Here is a 22,633-nt window from a genome sequence, read left to right as displayed (position 1 = left end):
AATCAAGGGGTGTCATCACTCACTGCCTCTTCCTCAGGTTCCCACTAGCAAAATTTTGCTTCTTGTTCCTACAAACTTATGTTTTGCTGGTCTAGACATCTTAATTCCAAAGGGGAAAATGCTTCCACCAGGAGCCACAACAATGGCTCCATTGCACTGGAAGTTAAGACCCAGTCACTTTGGGCTCCTCATATCTCTGAATTGACAGGCAAAGAAGGGAGTTACTATGCTGGGTGGGGTGATTGATCCTGACTACCAAGGGGACATTGGATACTAGTCTACAGTGGAGGGAGAAGAGAGCATGTCTGAAGTATGGAGGTCTCTTAGTTACCATGCCCTGTGATTAAGGTCAATGGGAAATTACAACAACCTAATCTAGGCAATTCCTTATCATATATATATATATTCTGGAGAATGGAGACTAATAAGTGTACAGAGAAATCTCCTTAATTCTTTTCAATGGCCAGATTATATCCCTAATGATGAAAGTGCCATAACTGAATCATCCTCTTTGATTCACAATTAGACTCTTCCCTGTGTTTTTCGAATTTCACCAGTGTATCAATAAATATCTGCACACATACATCTTCGTGCACAAATACTACTACACCTGAAGACCAAGGAATGTGATTTATGAATCTTAAAGATGACAAATATGTATATTTTTTTCTGTGCATGTTTTGTATGACATCATGTACCTTAGAATGCCATTTCCCAATAGGAAAATGTTGTAATTGTGTATGTTCTGTACAATATCAGGCATGTTATAGCTCCCTAATAATTATTTTAAAACAATAATAATTTTCAGAATAGCCAGTCAATTTATGTAACTACTAACTAAATACCAGTAAGGATGGATGGAGATATACATATAATTTATTTATTTCAGAGAGGAAGAGAGAAATAGAAACATCAATGATGAGAGAGAATCATTGATCAGCTGCCCCCTGCAACCCCCCCCCCCACTGGGATCAAGTCCACAACCCGGCCCACCGACTGGGAATGGAACCATGACCTCCTGGTTCATAGGTCGATGCTCAACCACTAAGCCACACCGGCTGGGCAGGACATTCTTTTTAAGTGTGTCTCGTGACCTACATAAGCAGAGAGAGTGCTTTCGGTAAGCCAAAGGATGTTGGCTATTCTTTACAGGAAGCCCAATGAGTCTCCTTGGGCCTCTTGTAACAAACACCCACTAGAATTATGATTTTGGAATCATTTCCATGGCAAATCCCCTCTTTCCACGCCCCTTTCAAAGGCAGCTGTGATATTTGGCTTCTAACCAAGGCCTGCTGCACCAACAATTCTCTAAATTTTATTTATATTTCATGTGCAGCTTGCTCAAACTCTCACTTTCCCAGGTGCCAGATGCTGGCTTGGACACACTCCAGTGGAAAGTGCTTTCCTGTAAAATAATAAAAAGTAAAATGCCGAACAAACCGCCTCTTTATATCAGGCTTGCTCCTGGTTTACCAAAGTTAAGTACTTTAATAATGACTTCACTATTTTCCCAAATTTGCAATCCCCCAAGTTCCCTCTTCACCTACCTCCACACCAAATTGTCCTTTGGCTTCCGTAGGATATAAAAGCTTAGAGTCATTTCGTGTTTCTTCAGTTCATTTGAAAATGTTAGAGGAGAGGATCTATCTGTCTCACATGCTTTCAGGGGTGCCTGATATAACCCACCCACAGGGATTTCAAATATGATTTGGGTGAGAAGATAAAGCATGAATCTATTTATAGAATTTTAAAAGATATCAAATAATTGAATGCCTGTTTTAATAGCTTTAACATGTTTTCTTATATATATACACTAGAGGCCCGGTGCACGAAATTCATGCATGGGTGTGGTCCCTAGGCCTGGCCAGAGATTGAAGGGTGAGCATCTGGCATGGAAGGGCAGGTCCCAGCTGACCTCAGGGGGTCTGGGCAGCACCTGGGCCCCGGGTCCCCCGTGCACCCCCCTCCGCCTGAGTCACGGCCCAAGTCCCCACACGGAGATGCGGTGAGCGTGGCCGGACGCCGCGGGCTAGGGTGCAGCGTGGGCCTCTGGGCCGCCCAGTGGCACAGCATGGAAGCCGGGTGGGCAGCACGCTCTCTCCCGGCCGGCCTTGCAGACCGGCTCCTGAGAAAACCCATAGGGAGCCCGACCAGCCCCTGTGGTCCTGGAGGCTGCAGCCCCTCCATGTTCCATGCTGCACACGTCATAGCAAGTGCTCAAACTCCCAGGCAAACAATTTGCATATTAGGCTTTTATTATATAGGATATTTTTATTGATTTCGGAGAGGAAGGGAGAGGGATAGATATATAGAAACATCAGTGTTGATAGAGAATCACTGACTGGCTGTATGCCCCACACTGGGGATCCAGCCTCCAACCCAGGCATGTGCCCTGGCCGGGAATTGAACCATGACCTCTGGTTCATAGGTCAAAGCTCAACCACTGAGCCATGCTGGCCAGGTGCTTTAACATGTTTTCCCCAAAAAGTGATGCTTTCTGTGTTTTATAATAATACTGTCCCTGCAATGGCACAGAATTTTGGCATGACACTCTAAAAATTAACCCAGAATTTGCCTTTGTGATAGGGTTCTTCCTTGCTTAAAGACAGTCCTCAATTTAAATATCCTATTTGTGAAGCGAGCAGCAATATTAAATAGATACTAAGAAAATGAACATAATTTTTTAGAGATTGCCAGTTCACTCTTGGTTTTCACCTCCACTTCCTGCACAGGTTTATGTGGTAGCATTTCACTGAGCTGAAAACCAGTGAAATTCCTGGTTCTATCCTAGAAAAATTGAGAACCTTAGGCATGAAAATTTGTGCCAAAAGCTTGTGGTTATAATCTGGGGTTTAAATGAACTCTGTAAAGCATGCTGGGATTTGCATGTGTGTCTGTGTGGGTGTGAAGCTGCTATAAAATAAAATTTCGGCTTGGCTGTCAAGTATCGATTTTCAAATAGCATTGGGCTCTGTAGATCTCATTTTCTTTTTTCACTCTTTCCGTTAGATGGCGGTAGATATCCAATAAATAACTTCAGAAAGGCTGGTGGGAGGCGTTGAGAAGAGAGTGGGTTGTGTGTGTGTGTGTGTGTGTGTGTGTGTGTGTGTGTGTGTGTGTTGTTTGTCTTTTTCTTTTCACCTTGTTGTTGGTTTCTGGGCTGACACATATTGAAGATCATAGGTGGCGGGTGGGCGTGGAACACATTAAATTTTTCATGTGCGTGTGTGTGGCCGGAAGACTTGCCACAGGCCACCTGTTTAATCCATGCTCTCTCTAAGCACAGGGTAGCATCTTGCCAACTGGAAAAAAAATCCCTAGAATTTTTTCTCAAGTATCAACAGACGGGACCATTCAGAAGAGCAGCCAGCGTTGATTTAAACGTATGCAGCATCGGTTACATACATTGGTGGAGAGAAGGACAGCCACTCGCTGGTGGCGAACGGCCGCTGCAGGCTGTGGGCTCAAATCCCACAGCATGACCTGCGATCAACACACAAATATCATGGATTCACCACGTGTGCCTAGCACCAGATCAGCAACGACACGAGAAATACAGCAATCCTCGTAGAGAATAGAAAACATACGCACAGAAAAATATGTGCCGCGCAAGACCTAGCCCGAGAAAATACTTGTTGTCATGAAGGTGGTAAGTCCTATTCGCCTTCCACGGGAGAGGTCAGCGGGGTACGAAGTGGCCGAAGGGTTATGCTTTGTGTAGAGAGAGAGAGAGGAGAGGGAGGAATAAGAAAGGGTAGAGACCTTGGGTGGCGGGGGGGGGGGGGGGTCGTGGGAATCTTTGGAGACGTCGGGAGAGAACTGAGGATTTGGGAGGGGAGAGGGAACGAAGGGAAGGGTAGGGCGAAGTCCAGCAGCCATGGAAGGGCGGGCTCAGCGGACCCTTCTTTCTGCACTGAGGCCCCGGCATTCCCGTCGGAGTGGCGCGTTGCCGGGGCTGTTTCCCAGGCCCTCGGGCGAGGCGGCGCCCCGTGCCCAGCGGCCGCGGACAGCGCTGGGGCGCACGGGGCAGCCAGGGTGGACCGCGGAGGGGGCGTGGCGAGGGCGGGCCGGAGGGGGCGTGGCGTGAGCGGGCCGGAGGGGCGGGGCTCCTCGTGTGGGCGGGGCTCCCCTCGTGTGGGCCGGTCCCTCCGGTGTGGGCTGGGCTCTCCTCCGGCCGCCGTTGCTGCCGCCGCCTCCGCCCGCCGCGCGGACCGAGGGAGCGGGTGGCCGCTGCCTGCGCGCCCGGGGCCGGGGCTGCGGTGGGCCAGGATGTCGGGCTTCCTGGAGGAGCTGCTGGGCGAGAAGCTGGTGACGGGCGGCGGCGAGGAGGTGGACGTGCACTCCCTGGGCGCCCGCGGCATCTCGCTGCTCGGGCTCTACTTCGGCTGCAGCCTGAGCGCCCCCTGCGCGCAGCTCAGCGCCAGCCTGGCCGCTTTCTACAGCCGCCTGCGGGGGGACGCGGCGGCCGGGCCGGGGGCGGGAGCCGGAGCGGGGCCGGGGGCCGGGGCGGCCGCGGAGCCGGACTCCCGGCGCCGCCTGGAGATCGTCTTCGTGTCCTCGGACCAGGACCAGCGGCAGTGGCAGGACTTCGTGCGAGACATGCCGTGGCTGGCGCTGCCCTACAAGGAGAAGCACAGGAAGGTGAGCGGCGCGGGCCGCGGCGGCGCCCCCGGCCTGGGTGCACACCCCGCGCGTTCCCGGGAGCCAGGCCCTCGCCGCCCCCCACCCGCCAGCCCACCCGCTGTCCGTCCCTCGGTCCCTTCCTCCATCTTTGCACGCACTTCCCCTCCTGTCCCCCAGCCTCATCTTCCTCTGGCTGTGCCGCCCCCCATCCCGGGACCCCACCGGCTTGGGTCTTCCTGCGGCAACTCCTGGGTGCCTATGCCAGGCCGCGCCCGAGGGGGAAGTTTGACACCCGCGGGCCCCCCAAACCCGGCTTGCGTCCTGAGGAGTCGAGAGCCCCGTCCGCACGAGTTGGGAGCCTCCCGTACGGGGTGGCTGCGCTGGGGGGTCCTGACTCCCTGTCCCCTACCGGGCAGAGTTGCAGGGAAGGCCTCCTCGTCCCCCAGCCACTCGACCCCTCTCGGATACCTGTAGTGGGTGGGGGAGGGCGCCAGCCCCCTACCCATAATGCCCAAACCAGGAAGTTTCCTTTCTTTTCCAGAGAAATGTGCTTTTCTGGGACCTCTCCCCCTGGGACCCTGGACCCAGAGGCGAGGTCAGGCTGCCCTGCGCCCCGGGGAGGCGGCCGCTGGCCGTGGCTTTGGGCGAGAAGGGAGCACACTCCTCTCCCTTTCTCACTCGCTCTGCGCCCCGGCCTGAACTAGTGGCCACCCAGGAGCTTTTCCTTGTCTGGCTGTCCAGCCATCCTCTCCGGCTGCCCCCCAGGCACAGGAGCAGACCCGGCCTTGCAGATCTTAGTTGCTGGGCTGGTAGGCCACTGTCGCCTTGGCATGCTTCGCGTTAAATGCTGAACTGATCCCATAGGTGCAGATGGACCCGGCGGAAGGAAGATTTGGGGAAATGTATACTTCGCTGTCAACTTCTCTTTCCTCCCAGTTTGCTGCTGAAGTTAGGTTGGGTTTTTGAGTGTTATCTGTTGGACGAAGGTGTCCGTTTTAATCAAATGAATTCAGGAACTTTTGTCATGAACCTAAACGAAAAGTTTTGGGGTGCTCTTGCTTCGTTCGTGTGCAGCGGGTGAATTCAGCCCCTTCGCTTTCTGAGCAGCTCAGTCAGTGGACAGGAGAAGGCTGTTCTGGGGGCCTTTAGCCTCCTCTAGGGAGGATGGTAATGGCATGCCATGTGTTTCTTTTATGTGTAGAGATTCTTGTTGAGAAGCATGATTTAGATTTAGTGAGAGCAGAAGGCTTATCCTGTGACCCCACATGTCTCCAGTAAATCATCTGTCCTGAAGCAGTGTCAGGTACAGACTTGGGATTTAAAGTATGAAATACAGTGTAACAAATGCAGCTTGTACATGTAACACTGGAAAGACAAGGGCTCACTAACCACACAGAGGCAAAACCTGGCATTTTAACCATTTTTTTTAGGTGATTTTGCCCATCTGTGATTTATCTGTTTGGTAGTGCATTCGTATGAGTGGTTAGTCCATTTTTGCTTTACAATGTGGAGCCCTTTGTTTCGTTAGCGGTGGTTTTTATAGGCCTTTTGGGGAGGAATAATGTTCAGAAAGTGATTTACCAAGTAATATTTCCATCCTTATGACAAGTGTCTATTATAGACCAGAGTCTGTATAAAGTAATATCCTTATTGAGTAACACCGGTGACTTCTAGCTTTTGCAAACATCCAGTAATGGTGAAATGTGACAGACCTAATGCCCACTGTGATTTTCACAGTGGGGAAAATAAATTCGTTGGATAGTAAAACTACGGAGCAAATTGAGCTTTTTCTCGAAAAAGAATATTTGATATGACATAGGCCATGCCTGTTTCTCTATGCCCTGTCCAATCCCTTTGCATGGAAAAACGTGGTCTAAGGCCCTACCCTAAACCTGCTAGTTCCACCAGGATGAGAGCCTGGATGACACAAGTTGAAAATATAGTTCAGAATGCTGCACGTGCCCAAACCATGGTGCGTAAGTATTTAAACATTTAATTTTTTTGCTCAGTGTTCTTCTGTGTACTTAGTTCTCTAAAACAAGTCCAGTTTTGAGGCTGTAGTTTCTGTTCTTGGATGTTCATGAATAGGTAACTCAAGATCTTATGCCAGAAACATTCTTATTTGAAGTGATACAACCAGGTAAAAGGACTCCAGCTATGTTTCTTACGGAAAACATACTCTTGAAAATTACGAGAGCTGTGCACTCACTTTGAAAGGGGTTACTTTCCCTCTTGATACCAGAGATGTAGTACAAACTCCTTTTCAGTCATTTTGAGTTCTTGTCTTTCTTGTTGGAAATTGGGGTGCTTGTGATGCCAATTCCATGATAAGACCAATGAAAAGTCCAGGGCACCCCCAGTTCAGGGTGCTGGGTGGATGAACACTCACCTTCTTTTTTTTAAAGTTAAACTATATTTTTATTGATTTCAGAGAGGAAGAGAGAGGGAGAGAGAGATAGAAACATCAATGATGAGAGAGAATCATTGATCGGCTGCCTCCTGCACGCTTCCTACTGGGGACAGAGCCCGCAACCTGGCATGTGCCCTTGACCAGAATTGAACCTGGGACCCTTCAGTCCACAGGCTCTATCCACTGAACCAAACTGGCCAGGGCAGCACTTACCTTTTTGTTGATGGACCATGTTCGTGTTTCACCAACTACAAAAATGGCTTTAAAGAAAAGAATTTTGTTTTACATTGAAGATAAACCAAAGTTCCAGATTACTAATTTTTAAAAAGTTCTCATTATCGTTTGTTCTTTAAGACCATTCATATACTTCCCATTGGGATAACAAAGGATATGGTTCTAATTAGTTATTGGCTGGCATTTCTCTAAAGAAAATTGAAAAATTATGGTGGGGAAAGAAAATGCCGTGTGGTATTTCTTTTTTTTTCTTCTTTTATTAATTTCCCCTTTTATGTAGTAAGAAAGTCAGGGGATGACCATATATGTTAAGCCTGCATTTTGCCCAGCTCCTCACCCCTTGATTGGAGCTGTGAGAAAACAGCAAATAAAAGAATTACAGCATCTTTTAAAATAATTCTTGACGGCAGGTCATCTTTCCTACTTGCTTTAGTGGTAGGTGCAAAAGTAATGGAAGCTTCACTTTTTGGCTTCCAAGAACACACATATAAATAGCAGTACAGGGATTGTAATTAGATGATAATAGAACTTTGAGTGACTTTATAAGAGCAGTTTTGTGAGGAAACATAATCCTGAAGTTAAGGCAGTTAGACTTGTTTTAGGTAGGTTTGTTTTTTGTTTTCTTGGCAGACATTTTTCCGATTTCTGGAGAGCGAGGATGTGAGAAATAGTTGGAAAGTGGTGAAGATTTGGACTTTGGGGATTTTTGGTCTATCCCATTAGAAGTTATTTAGTTGTCAGAACTGGAGAGTTGATCTACAGGATCTACTTCCGCATCACAGAGGAGCGCACTGGTTCTGGTTTTAAAGCCACAGGACTCAGCTTGGCCTGGGCTGGATGCCTGATGGGAAACATTTGGTCAGTGTGGGTGTGCTGACATCAAAGAGCACAGGTTTGCAGGGGTCTGGCTTGTCCTGGAATGTCCTGCCTGACAAAGGGGAAGAGAGTGGGGGGGCAGGAACGTGGCGGAGTCAGGGGAGTCTGGTCCAGCACCCCTGGTCTACCCGCTGTAGCTAGGATAAGTGGCACCTTCTTGCTACCCGCTGTGGGCAGCTTGCTCTGCGTGGTTCATTTGGTTCCGACTAAATCAGAGGCGTGGCCTAGAACTCACCTGAATCCCTTTGGATGGGGCAAGATTTGGTACCAACCCAACTCTCTCTCCCTTAAATTCAAATACCCTAGCCCAGGGGTGGGCAAACTTTTTGACTCGAGGGCCACAATGGGTTCTTAAACTGGACCGGAGGGCCGGAACAAAAGCATGGATGGAGTGTTTGTGTGAACTAATATAAATTCAAAGTAAACATCATTACATAAAAGGGTACGGTCTTTTTTTTTTTTTTTTTAGTTTTATTCATTTCAAACGGGCCGGATCCGGGCCGTAATTTGCCCACGGCTGCCCTAGCCACTAAGACAGTGGTTCTCAACCTTCTGGCCCTTTAAATACAATTTCTCATGTTGTGACCCAACCATAAAATTATTTTCGTTGCTACTTCATAACTGTAATTTTGCTACTGTTATGAATCGTAATGTAAATATCTGATATGCAGGATGGTCTTAGGCGACCCCTGTGAAAGGGTCGTTTGACCGCCAAAGGGGTCGCGACCCACAGGTTGAGAACCGCTGCACTAAGAGGACGATTTCTGCAACACTCACAGGCCACTTTTGATCAAGATGGTAAGAGATGGCAAAAAGGCACAACTTTGGAAATTGGGGATTTTTGCCTTCTGCATAAGAAGCCCGCACCAGCCCCGAGAGGTTCCCTCTCTTGACTGTGTGGCTCTGACTGATAAAGACAACAGTCCAGTTAAAGTAATAAGGGCAATTTTCCTTAAGAGGCCTTTTCCTCGTTCCATTATCTGTAATGCATGTTCTAATCTCATTTCTCTTCTCTGCACAATGAAGCTGTCTAGCATAGTGCCTAGAAAGACGGGCGGGCCTGGGTTCAGATCCTGGCTCTGCCATTTAGTAGCTCTGCTCCCTGTGCAGGTTACCCTACATGTCTGTGGAGATGGTAATGGCACCTGCCTTGCAGGATTGTTGTAAAGACGACACGAGATCACATACACATGCCTGGCACACAGTGTGTGCCCCATTAATGCTAGCTGTTATTTGTTTAATACATTGCCATGGGATTTAGTAATGCATGTCACAGCTTGAGCCTTTGGAATCTATCACACCATAGAATGGCAAAACTGTGATGAGGTGTATTTTTTTTAACTTTTCAAACAAATGACTTTTATAAGTATACAAGGGCATACAGCTAAGCAGTTGAAAGATTTGCCCTCGAAAAGATTATAATTGAGTAGAAAGACCTGGAAGAAGGAAACAAAAGCAAATGAATTATTAAAAAAAAAAAAAAAAAAAAAAAAAGGCCCTAGCCAGTTTGGCTCCGTGGATAGAGCGTCGCCCTGCAGACTGAAAGGTCCCAGGTTCGATTCCGGTCAAGGGCATGTACCTTAGTTGTGGGCACATCCCCAGTAGGAGGTGTGCAGGAGGCAGCTGATCGATGTTTCTCTCTCATTGATGTTTCTCTCTATCCCTTCCCCTTCCTCTCTGTAAAAAATCAATAAAATATATATATATTTTTAAAAAGTACTGTTCCTTAAAGTACTGATAGCACTGCTAATGACTGAGCTCCACGCCTCTGTTTGCCATCGACACAGAGGCAGCAGGTCAGTGAAGCCGAGGCGTGATAAGGGCAGCAGCTTTAAGAAGGTGAGGCATCTTCTTGAGAGAGATTCGTCATGCACTTGGTGCTGCGTCTGTGGGGTGCCAAAGCTCTTAAGCGTGTCTTCTACTGATGGCGCTTCCATCTGGGCAGCATGGAAGTTGCAGCTTGCTGCTCTTTCATGTGGGGACACATGGACCGTGCTGGGTCCTGGAGCAGTACAAACCTCACCCCCTAGCACGGGACTGCCTCCCTTCCCAGCTCCGGAACGCTGTCGGATAGCTTTGCTCAGACTTGCAGCCTTCGCAGGTTTAATCCTTGCCTTCCAGTTGGCTGTGAAGGCCCCACTGAAGAGCTGTCCACGGCTCTCGCTAATTAATTTGTCTTGATATGGGTTGGAATGTGAACCAGAGCACAGAGAAAAGCAGTGGGTTTTGAGGTTAGGGTCATTGATTTTATTCTACTCTAGTTTTTCTTTTCTTCTTTCTTACCTTCTTTTTCTCACTCTTCCTTTTGAGGGGGTTCTTGGTTTCATATCAGCACAAGTCTGAGAAAGAAGGCTTTTTATCGTTCACAGCAGGGGTGGGGGGTGACCGAGTCCCTCGGTGGGAGGGGTCTTCTTGTCTGATAGGGCTTGGTGCTCCCGCTAGCCCCACCCTGAACTAGACCAGCTCCTGACTGCATGGTAAGCATAGGCTTGGCATAGGATGTGTTTATTTCTTCACGTTCCGAATTCCCAGCGAGCAGTTAACCACCAGGGTGCCAGTTTTCTGTAGTTCGTTAATCTGTCGTTATGCTTACCCAAAGGCACTGAAAGAAAATGGCAATGAATTTATTATTTTTTTAAATTTATCTTTATTATTGAGAGTATGACAAATGACCCCCTTTTCCACCCATTGACCCCCTCCACCCCACTCCTACCACCTCCCCCACCTTTACCACACTATTGGCTGTGACCATGGGCTTTGCATACATGCATGTAAGTTCTTCCGTTACTCTCTTCCCAACACCCCTCTCCCCGCCCTTCCCTCTGAGAATCCTCAGTCCTTTGCATGTCTCTGGATCTATTTTGTTTGTCAGTTTCTTTTGTTCATTAGATTCCACATATAAGTGAGATCATGTGATATTTGTCTTTCTCTGACTGGCTAATTTCACTTAGCATAACAACCTCCAGGTCTCTCCATATTGTCTCAAAGGGCTGCACAGTGTTCCATCGTGTAAATGTACCACAGCTTTTTTTATCCACTCATCTGCTGGTGGGCACTTGGGCTACTTCCAGATCTTAGCTATTGTAAGTAATGCTGCTATGAACATAGGGGTGCATATTTTCTTTCTGATTGGTGTTTCAGGCTTCTTATGATATAACTAGAGGCTCACAGTGCACCAATTTGTGCACAGGTGGGGTCTGGCCAGCCCACTGTGATCAGGGCCGATGGGGCCAGGCTGGCTGGGGATAAGGGAAGGTGGGAGGCTGCCCGGCTCGCCCTGCCCCCCAATCAGGGTGTGGGGCCCGATTGGGGGCAGAGCGGAGGGCGGGGGCGGTCAAGGGTGGTTGGCTGGCTGGCCACCCCCTGGTCGAACTCCAGTGGAACTCCTGGTTGAGGGAACAATTTGTATATTACCCTTTTATTATATAGGATCCTAGAAGTGGGATCACTGGGTCAAATGGCAGTTCCATTTTTAAGTTTTTGAGGAAACGCCACACTATTTTCCATAGTGGTTGCGCCAGTCTGCATTCCCACCAGCAATGTGCTAGGGTTCCTTTTTCTCCACATCCTCGCCAGCACTTATTGTCTGTTGATTGTTGATGGTAGCCATTCTGGCTGGTGTGAGGTGGCACTGCATTGTCATCTTAATTTGCATTTCTCTGATGATTAATGACTTGAGCATTTTTTCATATATCTCGGCCATTTGTATGCCCTCTTTGGAGAAGTGTCTATTCAGGCCCTCTGCCCATTTTTTAATTGGACTGTTTGTCTTTTTGTTGAGTTGTATGAGTACTTTATATGCATATTTGGAAATTAACCCTCATCAGATGTATCATCGGCAACTATGTTCTCCCATATGTTGGGTTCCCTTTTCATATTGATGCTGGTTTCTTTTGCTGTGCAGAAGCTTTTTATTTTGATGTAGTCCCATTTGTTTATTTTTTTCCTTTGTTCCTCTTGCCCTAGGTGTTGTATCAGTGAAAATTTCCTACATGAGATGTCTGATATTCTTTTGCCCATGTTTTCTTCTAGGATTTTTATGGTTCCACAACTTACATTTAAGTCTTTTATCCATTTTGAGTTTATTCTTGTGTATAGTGTAAGTTGTTGGTCTAGTTTCAATTTTTTTTTTTTTGCATTTATCTGTCCAATTATCTCAACCCCTCCTAGGTTCAAAGAACCAACACCTATCCTCCTCACACTATTCCAAACAATCCAAGATGAAGGAACACTTCCAAACTCTTTTCACAAGGCCAGCATTCTCCTAATTCCAAAACCACATAAAGACACTACAAAGAAAGAGAATTACAGGCCAATATCCCTGATGAACATAGATGCTAAAATCCTCAACAAAATATTAGCAAATCGAATCCAGCAATATATTAAAAAGATCATACACCATGACCAAGTGGGCTTTATTCCAGGGACACAAGGCAAGTACAATATTTGCAAATCAATAAATGTGATACATCACATAAACAGATTGAAAGACAAAAATCACTTGATCATATCAATAGATGCAGAAAAGCATTTGACAAAATCCAACACCCATCTTTGATAAAAACTCTCAGCAAAGTGGGAATAGAAGGATCATACCTCAACATAATGAAGGCCATATATGACAAACCTACAGGCAACATCGTACTCAATGGGCAAAACCGAAACCATTTCCCCTAAGAACAGGAGCAATACAGGGTTGTCAGCTTTCACCACAGTACTGGAAGTCCTAGCCACAGCGATCAGACAAGAAGAAAAAATAAAATGGCAATGAATTCAGAATCTTTTTGCTGATCTGACTTTCATGAAGCTCTTGCATACTGTTGCTTTACATCTTGCCATTATTTTAAAAGTAAATAAGAATTATTTTTAAAATATATTTTTTAATTGATTTCAGAGAGGAAGGGAGAGGGAGATAGAAACATCAATGATGAGAGAGAATCATTGATTGGCTGCCTCCTGCATGCCCCCTACTGGGGATTGAGCCCGCAACCCAGGCATGTGGCCTGACCCGGAATCTTGAACCATGACCTCCTGGTTCATAGATTGACACTCATCCACTGAGCCACACCAGTTGGGCGTAAATAAGAATTCTTGAGTCTCAGGAGACCTCCTTGATTCTCTGGCACCCCTCACATCCAAAGGGCACTGAGTCTTGTTGATTTGGTCACCTTAATTGCTCTCAACTTTGACCCTTACTCGTCACCCTATCATCACTGCTTGAGTTCAGGTTTCATTCAGACCACTGTGTACTAGCAGCCTTCTGGAGCTCCTTGCTTCCTTCCGGTGCTGACCTCTGCAGTGATTCTCTAGACTAGCCTCTCACACTGTCTGTAGTCAATTATCAGTTTTATTTCGGTTTGTTAATTTCCAGCCAGTCACACACCAATACACCTGGCCTTACCACGCATGCTTCCTATACAGCTTCAATCCCCTGCAGCTGCCCACTGAGTTGACAACACACAGGCTGGCCTCTGTCCTGTTCAGTAAGATGAGCCCATTGATCACAAGCTGGGATGTTGCTGGAATGTCAAGCTGCTGTAGACATTTTAAATGCTCATTCTCAGTTCCTGGACTTGCCTGTTGCCTTGGGCCAGTAACAAACAACTCCTGGACAAGCACGGGACTGCACACCCACCTTGATCAGCACTGCTCTAGACTGTTGCCAGAAGGGAATGGTAAGCCCCAAAAGACTACTTTGATCGTGTTATCCTCCTGCTTAAGAATTCTTCAGTAGTCCATAATCTCTGGGGTCAGGTCCAAACTCCAGAGCAGCGGTCGCCAACCTATCGGACCTCACGGACCACCGGATGGCGACCGCTGCTCCAGAGCATGCTCCGGTCTGTTCTTCTCCCGCATCTCCGCCCTGTGCGATGTTCTCTCTCTTCTTTTGGGAGCTTCCAAACTCAGTTCTGGTTTCCCTGCTCTAAGAAGCTTTCCTGCCTCTGTTTCCTCTGGGATCGTGTGCATACATATGCTAGCAATGAGCCTTTTGTGCTTTATGTTGTTTTGTTTTTTCATTAGACAGTGAGCTCCCTGAGCCAAGGGGAGGGGGAGATGGGCAGTGGGTAGGTGCTGAGAACTGGGTCACAGAGAGCAGTGTGTGACTTTGGGGTCGGTAACTTGCATGCACGGTCGTTTCCACGTCCTGTGCGTTGGAATGTTACTTAGCTTGATTTAAAAATTCACTATTATAGTTGGGCCTTAATCGAATGGTCTAATTGTAAATATCTACAGCATGTGGGCGTTCCCATTTTTGTTTCCGAATGAGTGCTTTAAAGAGCACTTAAATGAGCAAATGGATGCGAAACTCCATTGCCCTGTAATTCTGCGCTTAAAAATAGGAAAAGACTCCACTCTATTTTTGAAATGTCAAAAAGCTTAGGCCATTAAAATAGCCTCCTCTCTGCAGACCTGTCATTCCATGCTCTTTTAGTTCAGACATAGTTGGTGTTTCTGTAACCTCTTTCCTCCAAGGAACTCCAACTGCGTGCATATTACGTCTTCCGCACCTAGGCTTCAGTAGCTATTAAGCGTTTTAATTTTTCAAAGTATGTTTGAGCTGGAGAATCGAAGCAAAGAGAACCGATTATTAGATCGGGGTCACCGAGTTGGAGGAAAGGTCTCAGCGGAACTCCCTTAAATTCATCTCAGTCCTTTCTGTTCATGAAATCGTGTCGGAAAAAGTGTTCACATCAAAGGATCTCCCTGGAAGAGGAGGGAGCCCAACGTTCTCTTTTTAACAAAGGGCTTCGGGTGTGGATTCACTGGAGATATGCATGGGCTCTGAAATAAGCGAGAGGTAGTGTAGCTGCTTAAAGCATTTGCTGTTGCTTGGATGGCAAGGGGAGCCAGAGCTGCTTTTCCGTTGCCGCCTTTGGGGGTGGGGGTGGTTTTTAAGGGCCTTTTAATGATTTGGCTTTTTTTTTTTATAGATCAGCCAGTGAAGTGCCCCAGCTCCCCTTCATCCTATGCAAAGCCTGAGGGCTGCGTTAGTGCTTTTGTTCAGAGACAGCATTGAACTTCAGGTACCCTGCCGAGAGCCGAGGACTAAATCCGTCCTCCCTTTTATGGGGTTTTCAGAAACTGCTGTTCTAACTTCCAGTGAAATTTCAAACATGTGCTTTCTGCTTTATGACAAGTAAGAAGTGGAGTAATTGAAAGTTGCTTGAGTGCTGCTATTTTGGAGTGAAACCCTGTAATGGAAACTTTTGTTCTGTGGCATATGTGATTAAAAACAAACATAAATTTTCTGCTGCTTGCTGGACATAACTCTTGGAGCCAGATATACAATGTCTGTCTGTATGACCTACTCTTCATAAAAATCCTTTTCCAAAAGCAATGTAAGCCTCAGGTTCAGCCTTCCTTCCTGTCACACATCACCCCCACTCCCCCCCCCCCCACTTGGATTATTTCAGTGGAGACACCAATTACAGGTAAATTCAAGCACCATTTCTACAGTTAATAATGCCTTATCTTGGATCACCCCTGGATAGTCATACAACAGGGTGTGGTGAGTTTTGCTCTTCGAGGGGTAGGGTTTCCCTCTTTGTTTTTCTAGGAGAATTTTATCCAGATGAATCGGGTTTGCAGTTTTTTATTTGTCTTTTTTGGTCAATATCCCTGGGATAAAAATCTGAATGGATTTAGTCTGTTTAAAATCAGAAGACGTTGCCTTTCCCCCCCACTTTAAATGAGATCAGGTCAAGACAGTTTGCTTTTGATCGTGGTGGCTCACAGCGCAGCTGCCTCATCTGTTACTCATTTTTCGGGGTTTGATGTGAAATACAAAGATTGGGCAGAACAACGTGCAATAAGGGAAAATCGCCATGCTACCCTCCGAGCTCTGAATGGCAGTGATTGCGGGTGTGAGGGCAGCATTTTTCAGCTTCGGGCACGTGTGTGACTGCAACTGAGAGCATTTACATCCACAGACCTTCAGAATTAGTCCGTTATTATAGGTGAATGCTGACAATCTGAGCATGGATGCTGGGCCCGGCTTCCTGGGTTTGAATCTCTTTCTTTCTTTTTGTTAATCCTCACCTGAGGATACTTTTTCCCTTGATGTTTAGAGAGAGTGGAAAGGAAGGGGAGAGACAGAGAGAGAGAGAGAAACATCGATGTGAGAGAGACACATGGATTGGTTGCTTCCCACACGAGGTCTAGAGATCTAGTCTGCAACCGAGGTAGGTGCCCTTGCCTGGAATCGAACCCGGGACCCTTCAGTCTGCGGCCTGTGGGCCAACACTATCCACTGAGCCAAACGGCCTAGGGCTTGAATCATGTGACTTTGGTGCAGGTTACCTAACAGGTGTGTCACTAGTTCCCGGTCAATGAAATGGAGACCATAGTATCAGGAACGTTAAGAGTTAAATGAGTTAACATTTGAAAAGTGTTTAGAACAGTGCCTGGAGCATTGTAAGTGCCATTTAAATGTTTACCCCGGCTCTTGAGTTTCATTCCATATTTTATGGTTATTCATGTTACAGGAGGAAAGAATTTTCAGCTTTTTTCTTTCTTTTAACCTCCCCCCCCCCCCCCCCCAAGCACCTGGTTCTTTGCATCTAGTGGCCCCTCTCAGAATCTGGTTTCCCTTCAGTTTTTTACCAGGACTGCAGTGACTACTTGTCGGGTGTTGCTTTGAGGACTTACCTATGTCTTTGAAGGTGGGTAGAATTCCAGGCCAGCTCTTTGATTAACTGGGCATTCATTGATACTGAATGGATTTTTATTATGGGACACTTCAAATATCACACAGGTAGGGAACATAGTGCAGTGAGCCCTTTCGTACCCAGCACCCAGACAGGGTGATCATGGGCTCATGGGCACCCCCTACCTACCCCTCACTGAGTGACATTGTAGCCACTCCCAGAGGGCGTATCTGTTTCCTTAACAAACATTTCACTAAGTAACTCTTAAAAAACTCACAACCACAATATCCTATCCTGCCTAAAAGCTTCAGTCGTTCCTTAGTATCAGCAAATGTCCAGTCAGCATTCAGATGCCCCCAGTCCTCTCATAGTGTTTTTAGGTTGGTTTGTTTAAATCCAGATAAGGTCTACACGTTGCATTTGGTAGCTGTGTCTCTATAGTTTTAACCGGTAGTTTAGGTGAAAAAAGACTTTATTATTTATTGTTCCCTTCTTGCCACACTGATCTACGTCCTTGCCACATTTCCAGCCTTTTCTTACCCTTATTTCCCCCTCGATCTAGGTCTGTAGTTTGAAAGTGTCCCAGCCTCCTGAGAGGTCCTGGTGTAGGTCCCCTTGCAGCGGTTCTCAACCTGTGGGGCGCGGCCCCTTTGGCGGTCGAACGACCCTTTCACAGGGGTCGCCGAAGACCATCCTGCATATCAGATATTTACATGACGATTCATAACAGTAGCAACATGACAGTTATGAAGTAGCAACGAAAATAATTTTATGGTTGGGTCACAACATGAGGAACTGTATTTAAAGGGCCAGAAGGTTGAGAACCACTGCTTATAGGCGCGGGGAGCTCAAATGCTGTCCTCAGGACCGCTGGCCCTTCTCCATCTCTGCGCTCCCCTTGTCTCTGTGGGCCCGCCCTCTGGCAGGCTGGTCCTAGCAGTGACGACGTCAGGACCAAGGGAATCTCATTTGGCAGAGAGAGTTGTCTCAGGACCCCCACAGGAGGAGGCCAGCTTGGTCACCGTCCCCTCCCAGAGCTTGTCAGTACAGCCAGAGAGTGTAATACTCCGATTGGCAGCTAAACCTGACTCCCAGCCACACCTGTGTAGCCAGGTGGGCTCATGAACCAGGTGGACTGAGCACCAGGTAGGGTGGATGGCTCACTAAGGAAAAGGAGGGTGTGTTGCCAGAGGGAGGGGGCAAGAATGCCGGGCAAGCAGAACTGCAGGCGTCCGAGAGGGTCATCCACGCTCACCCCGTGACAGCGGGCCCCAAGCGGTCACCCGGCCTCTGCTGAGGCATTCCTGTGACTACACCCTACCATCTCCTGGGAGGCCTTTCTGACACCCGCCATTCTCTCCCCCGGGACGGACCAGCCTTCAAAGAATGGAGACAGTTCTCTCTGCCAAATGCGATTCCCTGGGTCCTTTGACCATTTCTCTTGGTGTGGGTTCAGGTTTCCTCGCCATCCTGGCCGTTTGTGTCTGGACCCTCTCCAAGTTTGTCTGGGAAGAGTAGTCCCCACACCTGAGCACGGAGGGTAAGCTTATCACCTCCTTCGTTCTAGATTCTAGACTCAGCCTGAGATTGTATTCGCTCCTCTCACAAGTGAATCACACTGCAGTGACTTACTGACTTCGTTGTCAACCAAAACTCCAGAGTCTTCCCCTCCCACCCCTCACGCCCCGCCCCAACCTTATACCTGAACAAACGAGAGCAGTCCGGATTTTATGCCTGCCATCGTTAAGAATCCGTTTATTTACGTGGACTTGGCCAGTTTTTGCAGTCTGTTGAAGTCTTTCTGTATGCCAGTGTGGTCACCCACAGTGATCATAGCCCCTTCTGAGCTTTGAATTACGTGATCCCTTCAAGACCTTGACTCAGTCTGGGCATGGAGACCCCTGGATACACTACCAGAGAGACGTCCTCCAGGCTAATCGTGGCCTGTTAGTTAGTTTTCAACCAACTTCAATTCCAGTCACTTCTAAACCTGCCTAATTGTATTGTTATTCAGCCCCTATCTCTCCATCTAGTTAGTTAATGTGTTTATTGTAGACCTTGACAGATAGCTTGCTGTAACTTAGATCCGGGCTTTTTCCCTTTCAAAGAACGATGGTTTGAAATGACCCATGTTTGGTGAACCCATGCTTGCTTCTAAATTAATAACTGTAATAAGCTGTGGGGTCTTATTTAAGGCTTGGTATTACCTTCACCAATCTGGAGTTTGCACAATCTCCCCCCTTTTTGCCCTCTTGAAAATCGATACTCCTCCCATCTGTTGGTTGCTGGTGATGAAATCACTGACAACAGTTAGGTGATATTATGGGCATATTTTCTCCCCCGTGGATGTAATTCATACCTTAGGGGAAGAGCTGCTAGCTCAGCTGTGCATGTGTGGATTGTTGCTACATTGGTTTCCTGCGGAGTACCCAGTAGGAATAGCTGTGGCCAGACACCCCTGACAATTAGTGTGCAGTTGAGATCACCCCGTTGGTACTTGCTGAAGGCCGTGTGGCAATAGTGGCTGCCTGCCCCCCTTCCAGCGCCGCCCTTCCCCCACCGGCTCATTAGGGCACTAATAGAGCCTGAGGGAGCCTTTTCCTTAATGCCATTCTCCCCATCAGCCCCACGCAGGGTGCGGATCTGGCTGCTAATTAAGTGTGGCATTTTGTTTCAGAATTAGCAAGAGACAGTAGCTAGCGACAAAGCAACCTGGTGTCCTTGTGCTCATAGGGCTGTTTTTCTTAATATTTGGCTTTTTAGGACAAATAGTCCATTTATTGTGAACAATTTACCCTATTTAAAAATGGATTTGTTTTCTTACCCAAGTGCATTTGCCCATTTAAGATGACACATGAATATGTTACATGCTTTACAGTTTGGTGCCTGAGAATCCTGACATTTCACATGTTAGGCATAAAGATAAATTGGCATTGAATGCCTCCAAACACTTTCCCGGGGGAAGTCACTTCTCTGAATTTGCAGAAGGTCGCTGGCTTCAACTCTCGGGTGCATTGTTTTAAGCTTTTACAAATGTGCTTAAGAGTAAAATACCACTTAATACCACTTGAGCATATTGTCTTTCATTTGGATTTGTGGAAAGTATTAATTTGCAGGGACTGGTGGAACACTCGAGTTCCGAAGCGCTGCTTTCCTGTGAAGTCTCAGTTCACAACGTTTTTTCTGAGATCATCTGCGTCTGTTCTTCAGTTGCTACAGCCACAGAGGTGGCAGTTACCAGGCGAATCCAGATCCCTGGAACAAAACGTGGTACGCTTTCCCGGGGAGAGCGGGATTGGTTTGTGTGCGTAGACAGCACGAATTATGGCTCTACTGCTGTTTATATTAAAAAAACCATTTATATTCCTTTTCGCAGCGTATACTTAAACACTATTTTTCCACTTAGTAACTTTTTTCCATTTGCAAGAGGAAGCCAGCATTTCATTTTTTCGCTGTAAAAATAATCCTCTTTCCAAAGATAACCACTCTTCATAGTGTCGTGTATAGTCTTCCAGAAAAACAAAAGAATAGGCATATACTGGGCATATAACTGTCTACGCTTAAGTATTTTTTACACAGATAGATTTAGCATTTGAAATTAATTTTTAAAAAATTTTTACTTCCTGAAAGGATAGTGCCTCCATATGTTTAAAAAAATTCAATTAAAACGAAAGGCATGCAGGGAGAAGAATGTCTCACTCTTTGCTGACCGTACCTGCCTCCCTGAGGCAGCTACATGATCAGTTTCTTGTCTCTACACAGGTATTTTGTACATATACACGCATGTGAGTGTGTGAGGCCCAGACACACACACACACACACACACACACACACGTTTCCTCCTCCTCCCCCCACATATATTTTTTAATAGAGCTTGCTCGTATTCTTGGCTGCCTGTGACAGGTGCTCTTCTTCTGTCTCAGGTGGGTGAAGACTAGACATGCCTTTGCATAGCCCTGCGGTTACTTTGTATCAGGCCTGCCTTGGTAATGAACCCAACACGGAAGCGAGGAGCCAGTCCCCCAAAACACTGCTGTTGATGGCTAGAAGGAAAATGGCTTAGCCTGACACGCTCACTGAGTATGGCTCCCCGGGAGAGCGGTTTTCCCTGTCCTCCGAGAGGGGCCCCCTTTCGGACAGACACAAAGCACCGAGGAGACCATGTGTGTGACCTCCGCACTGCTGTGCCCTGCCATTGGGGTAAATTCAGAGGTTTGTTCTCTGAGGCTGTCAGTCCTCCCTTCCAAGAGCGTGTGGATTTATCCGGGGACAAAAGACTTCCCCACGCCAGGCACTTGGATAATGCCGTGCCTTTTGTTGTGACCAGTAGTAGGCGACTTGTATTTAGTTCAGTATAGGTTTTTATTTACTAAAGTGTGTGCATTTATAGAAAATCCTTTACCCCCAAATCCAAAGTTATGAGATAGATAAAGTAAGGGACTATGGCCATTATTTTCGTTAAGGAAGGATCTCCATTTTATTAGGCTTGTTTGTTTTAGTTTGTGAGCTTCTAAGAGGTGTTCAAAATGTGATTTCTTCCACTTAGAAAAGTTCCCTGAAGCATCTTCGGGATGCATCTATTTTTTTGAGAGGAATGTACGTACAGATATTACATCAAAAGTCACCTTACCCAGTTTCACACACAGCCCGTCCCCTTCTCCCTGAACACTCCTTCTTTCCTGTATGAGGCAGCTGAGAAAACTTAGAATTCATTCGATGTAGACTCACATAGGCAGTTACTTATGAAAAATCAAAGGGGTGCTATGGGAATCAAATGGACTTATTAAATAAATAAATAGACAATAGAAACTTTGGAAGGCAAACTGCAAAGATCCAAGTGAACCTTAAATGGGGACTTGATGTAAGAATGGAAAGGGAATTAGTGTCAGTTTAGAAGTAAGAATATTTTCTGAATAATTAGTCATGTATGCAGAGTAAATGTATATCCTATGGGTCAGAACAAAACTGTAACGATGCTTGCCTCATCTTACCCTGAAATTATTCTTGAAGCTGTATATATTAGGAAGACACTGGACATGCTCTAAATGTTCAGCATGGAATGGTTAGGTAAGTTACAGTGCTCAGGGTCAAGTTGAACAGCTATTACAAATGGAGTTTATGACCTTTGCTGGAACATAGAACTATATGCTTCAGTATTGTGTTCAAAAAAGCAAGATCCCAAATTATACAGATACCATGATTGCAACACTGTTTAAACCATTGTATAAGAAGAAAGATGGAAATAAATACCCCAGATTGCTAATTGTTATGGTAGGGCAGTGGTGTCTATGGTGGTGGGTCTTTGATTTGCAAATGTTCCGAATATAATCGCTTTTGCAATGAAAACATAAATTTATATGAAGAAAATAATTGTGCTTTTGCCTGAAAGAGTGTTCATGAAGTTTTTGAAGGCTTGCTTTAGTATAGGGTCCCCCTCCCACTTTTGTTTTAATTCTCACCTGAGGAAATGTTTGTTGATAGGGGTGTGTGTGTGTGTGTGTGTGTGTGTGTGTGTGTGTGTGAGTGAGAGAGAGAGAGAGAGAGAGAGAGAGAGAGAGAGAGAGAGAGAGAGAGGAACATCAATCAGCTGCCTCCTACACCTGCCCCGACCGGGAGTCAAACTGAAACCCAGCCATGTGCTCTGCTGGGAATTGAACCCACAACCCTTCAGTCAGTGTACAGGACGATGTTCCACTGAGCCACCCGGCCAGCTCCCCCGCCCTGTTTTGATCTAGTTAGCAGTTTAGTGGTGTTTTCAGAAGATGAGGAAGTAACCTTGCTCATAATCATGTCTTACTGAGCAAAAGAACACGGGGGGAGAGTCAGCTCACAGCCACCTATT

The 22,633-nt window shown here is 46.7% G+C and overlaps 1 protein-coding gene across 3 annotated transcripts in view; it reads left to right on the top strand.

Annotated features, from left to right (window-relative positions):
• The first annotated feature begins 3,625 nt into the window (after positions 1-3,625).
• The window catches only part of NXN (nucleoredoxin), a 148,927-nt gene continuing 129,919 nt past the window's right edge, over positions 3,626-22,633 (top strand). Inside the window, exon 1 of one of the 3 annotated variants that reach the window (XM_059669233.1) lies at positions 3,626-3,646. In XM_059669233.1, coding sequence (XP_059525216.1) covers positions 3,641-3,646 — 6 coding nt within the window. In that variant the 5' untranslated portion in view covers positions 3,626-3,640. Of the gene's footprint in view, positions 3,647-4,154; positions 4,642-22,633 lie in introns of those variants that run through there. The other 2 variants (XM_059669232.1, XM_059669230.1) reach the window with 2 other exon arrangements.

The sequence above is a fragment of the Myotis daubentonii genome, chromosome 16 (genome assembly GCF_963259705.1).
Source record: "Myotis daubentonii chromosome 16, mMyoDau2.1, whole genome shotgun sequence".
NCBI lineage: Eukaryota > Metazoa > Chordata > Mammalia > Chiroptera > Vespertilionidae > Myotis > Myotis daubentonii.
The sequence above is the reverse complement of the archived record's forward strand: the minus strand, read 5'-3'. Positions and strand labels throughout refer to the sequence as shown.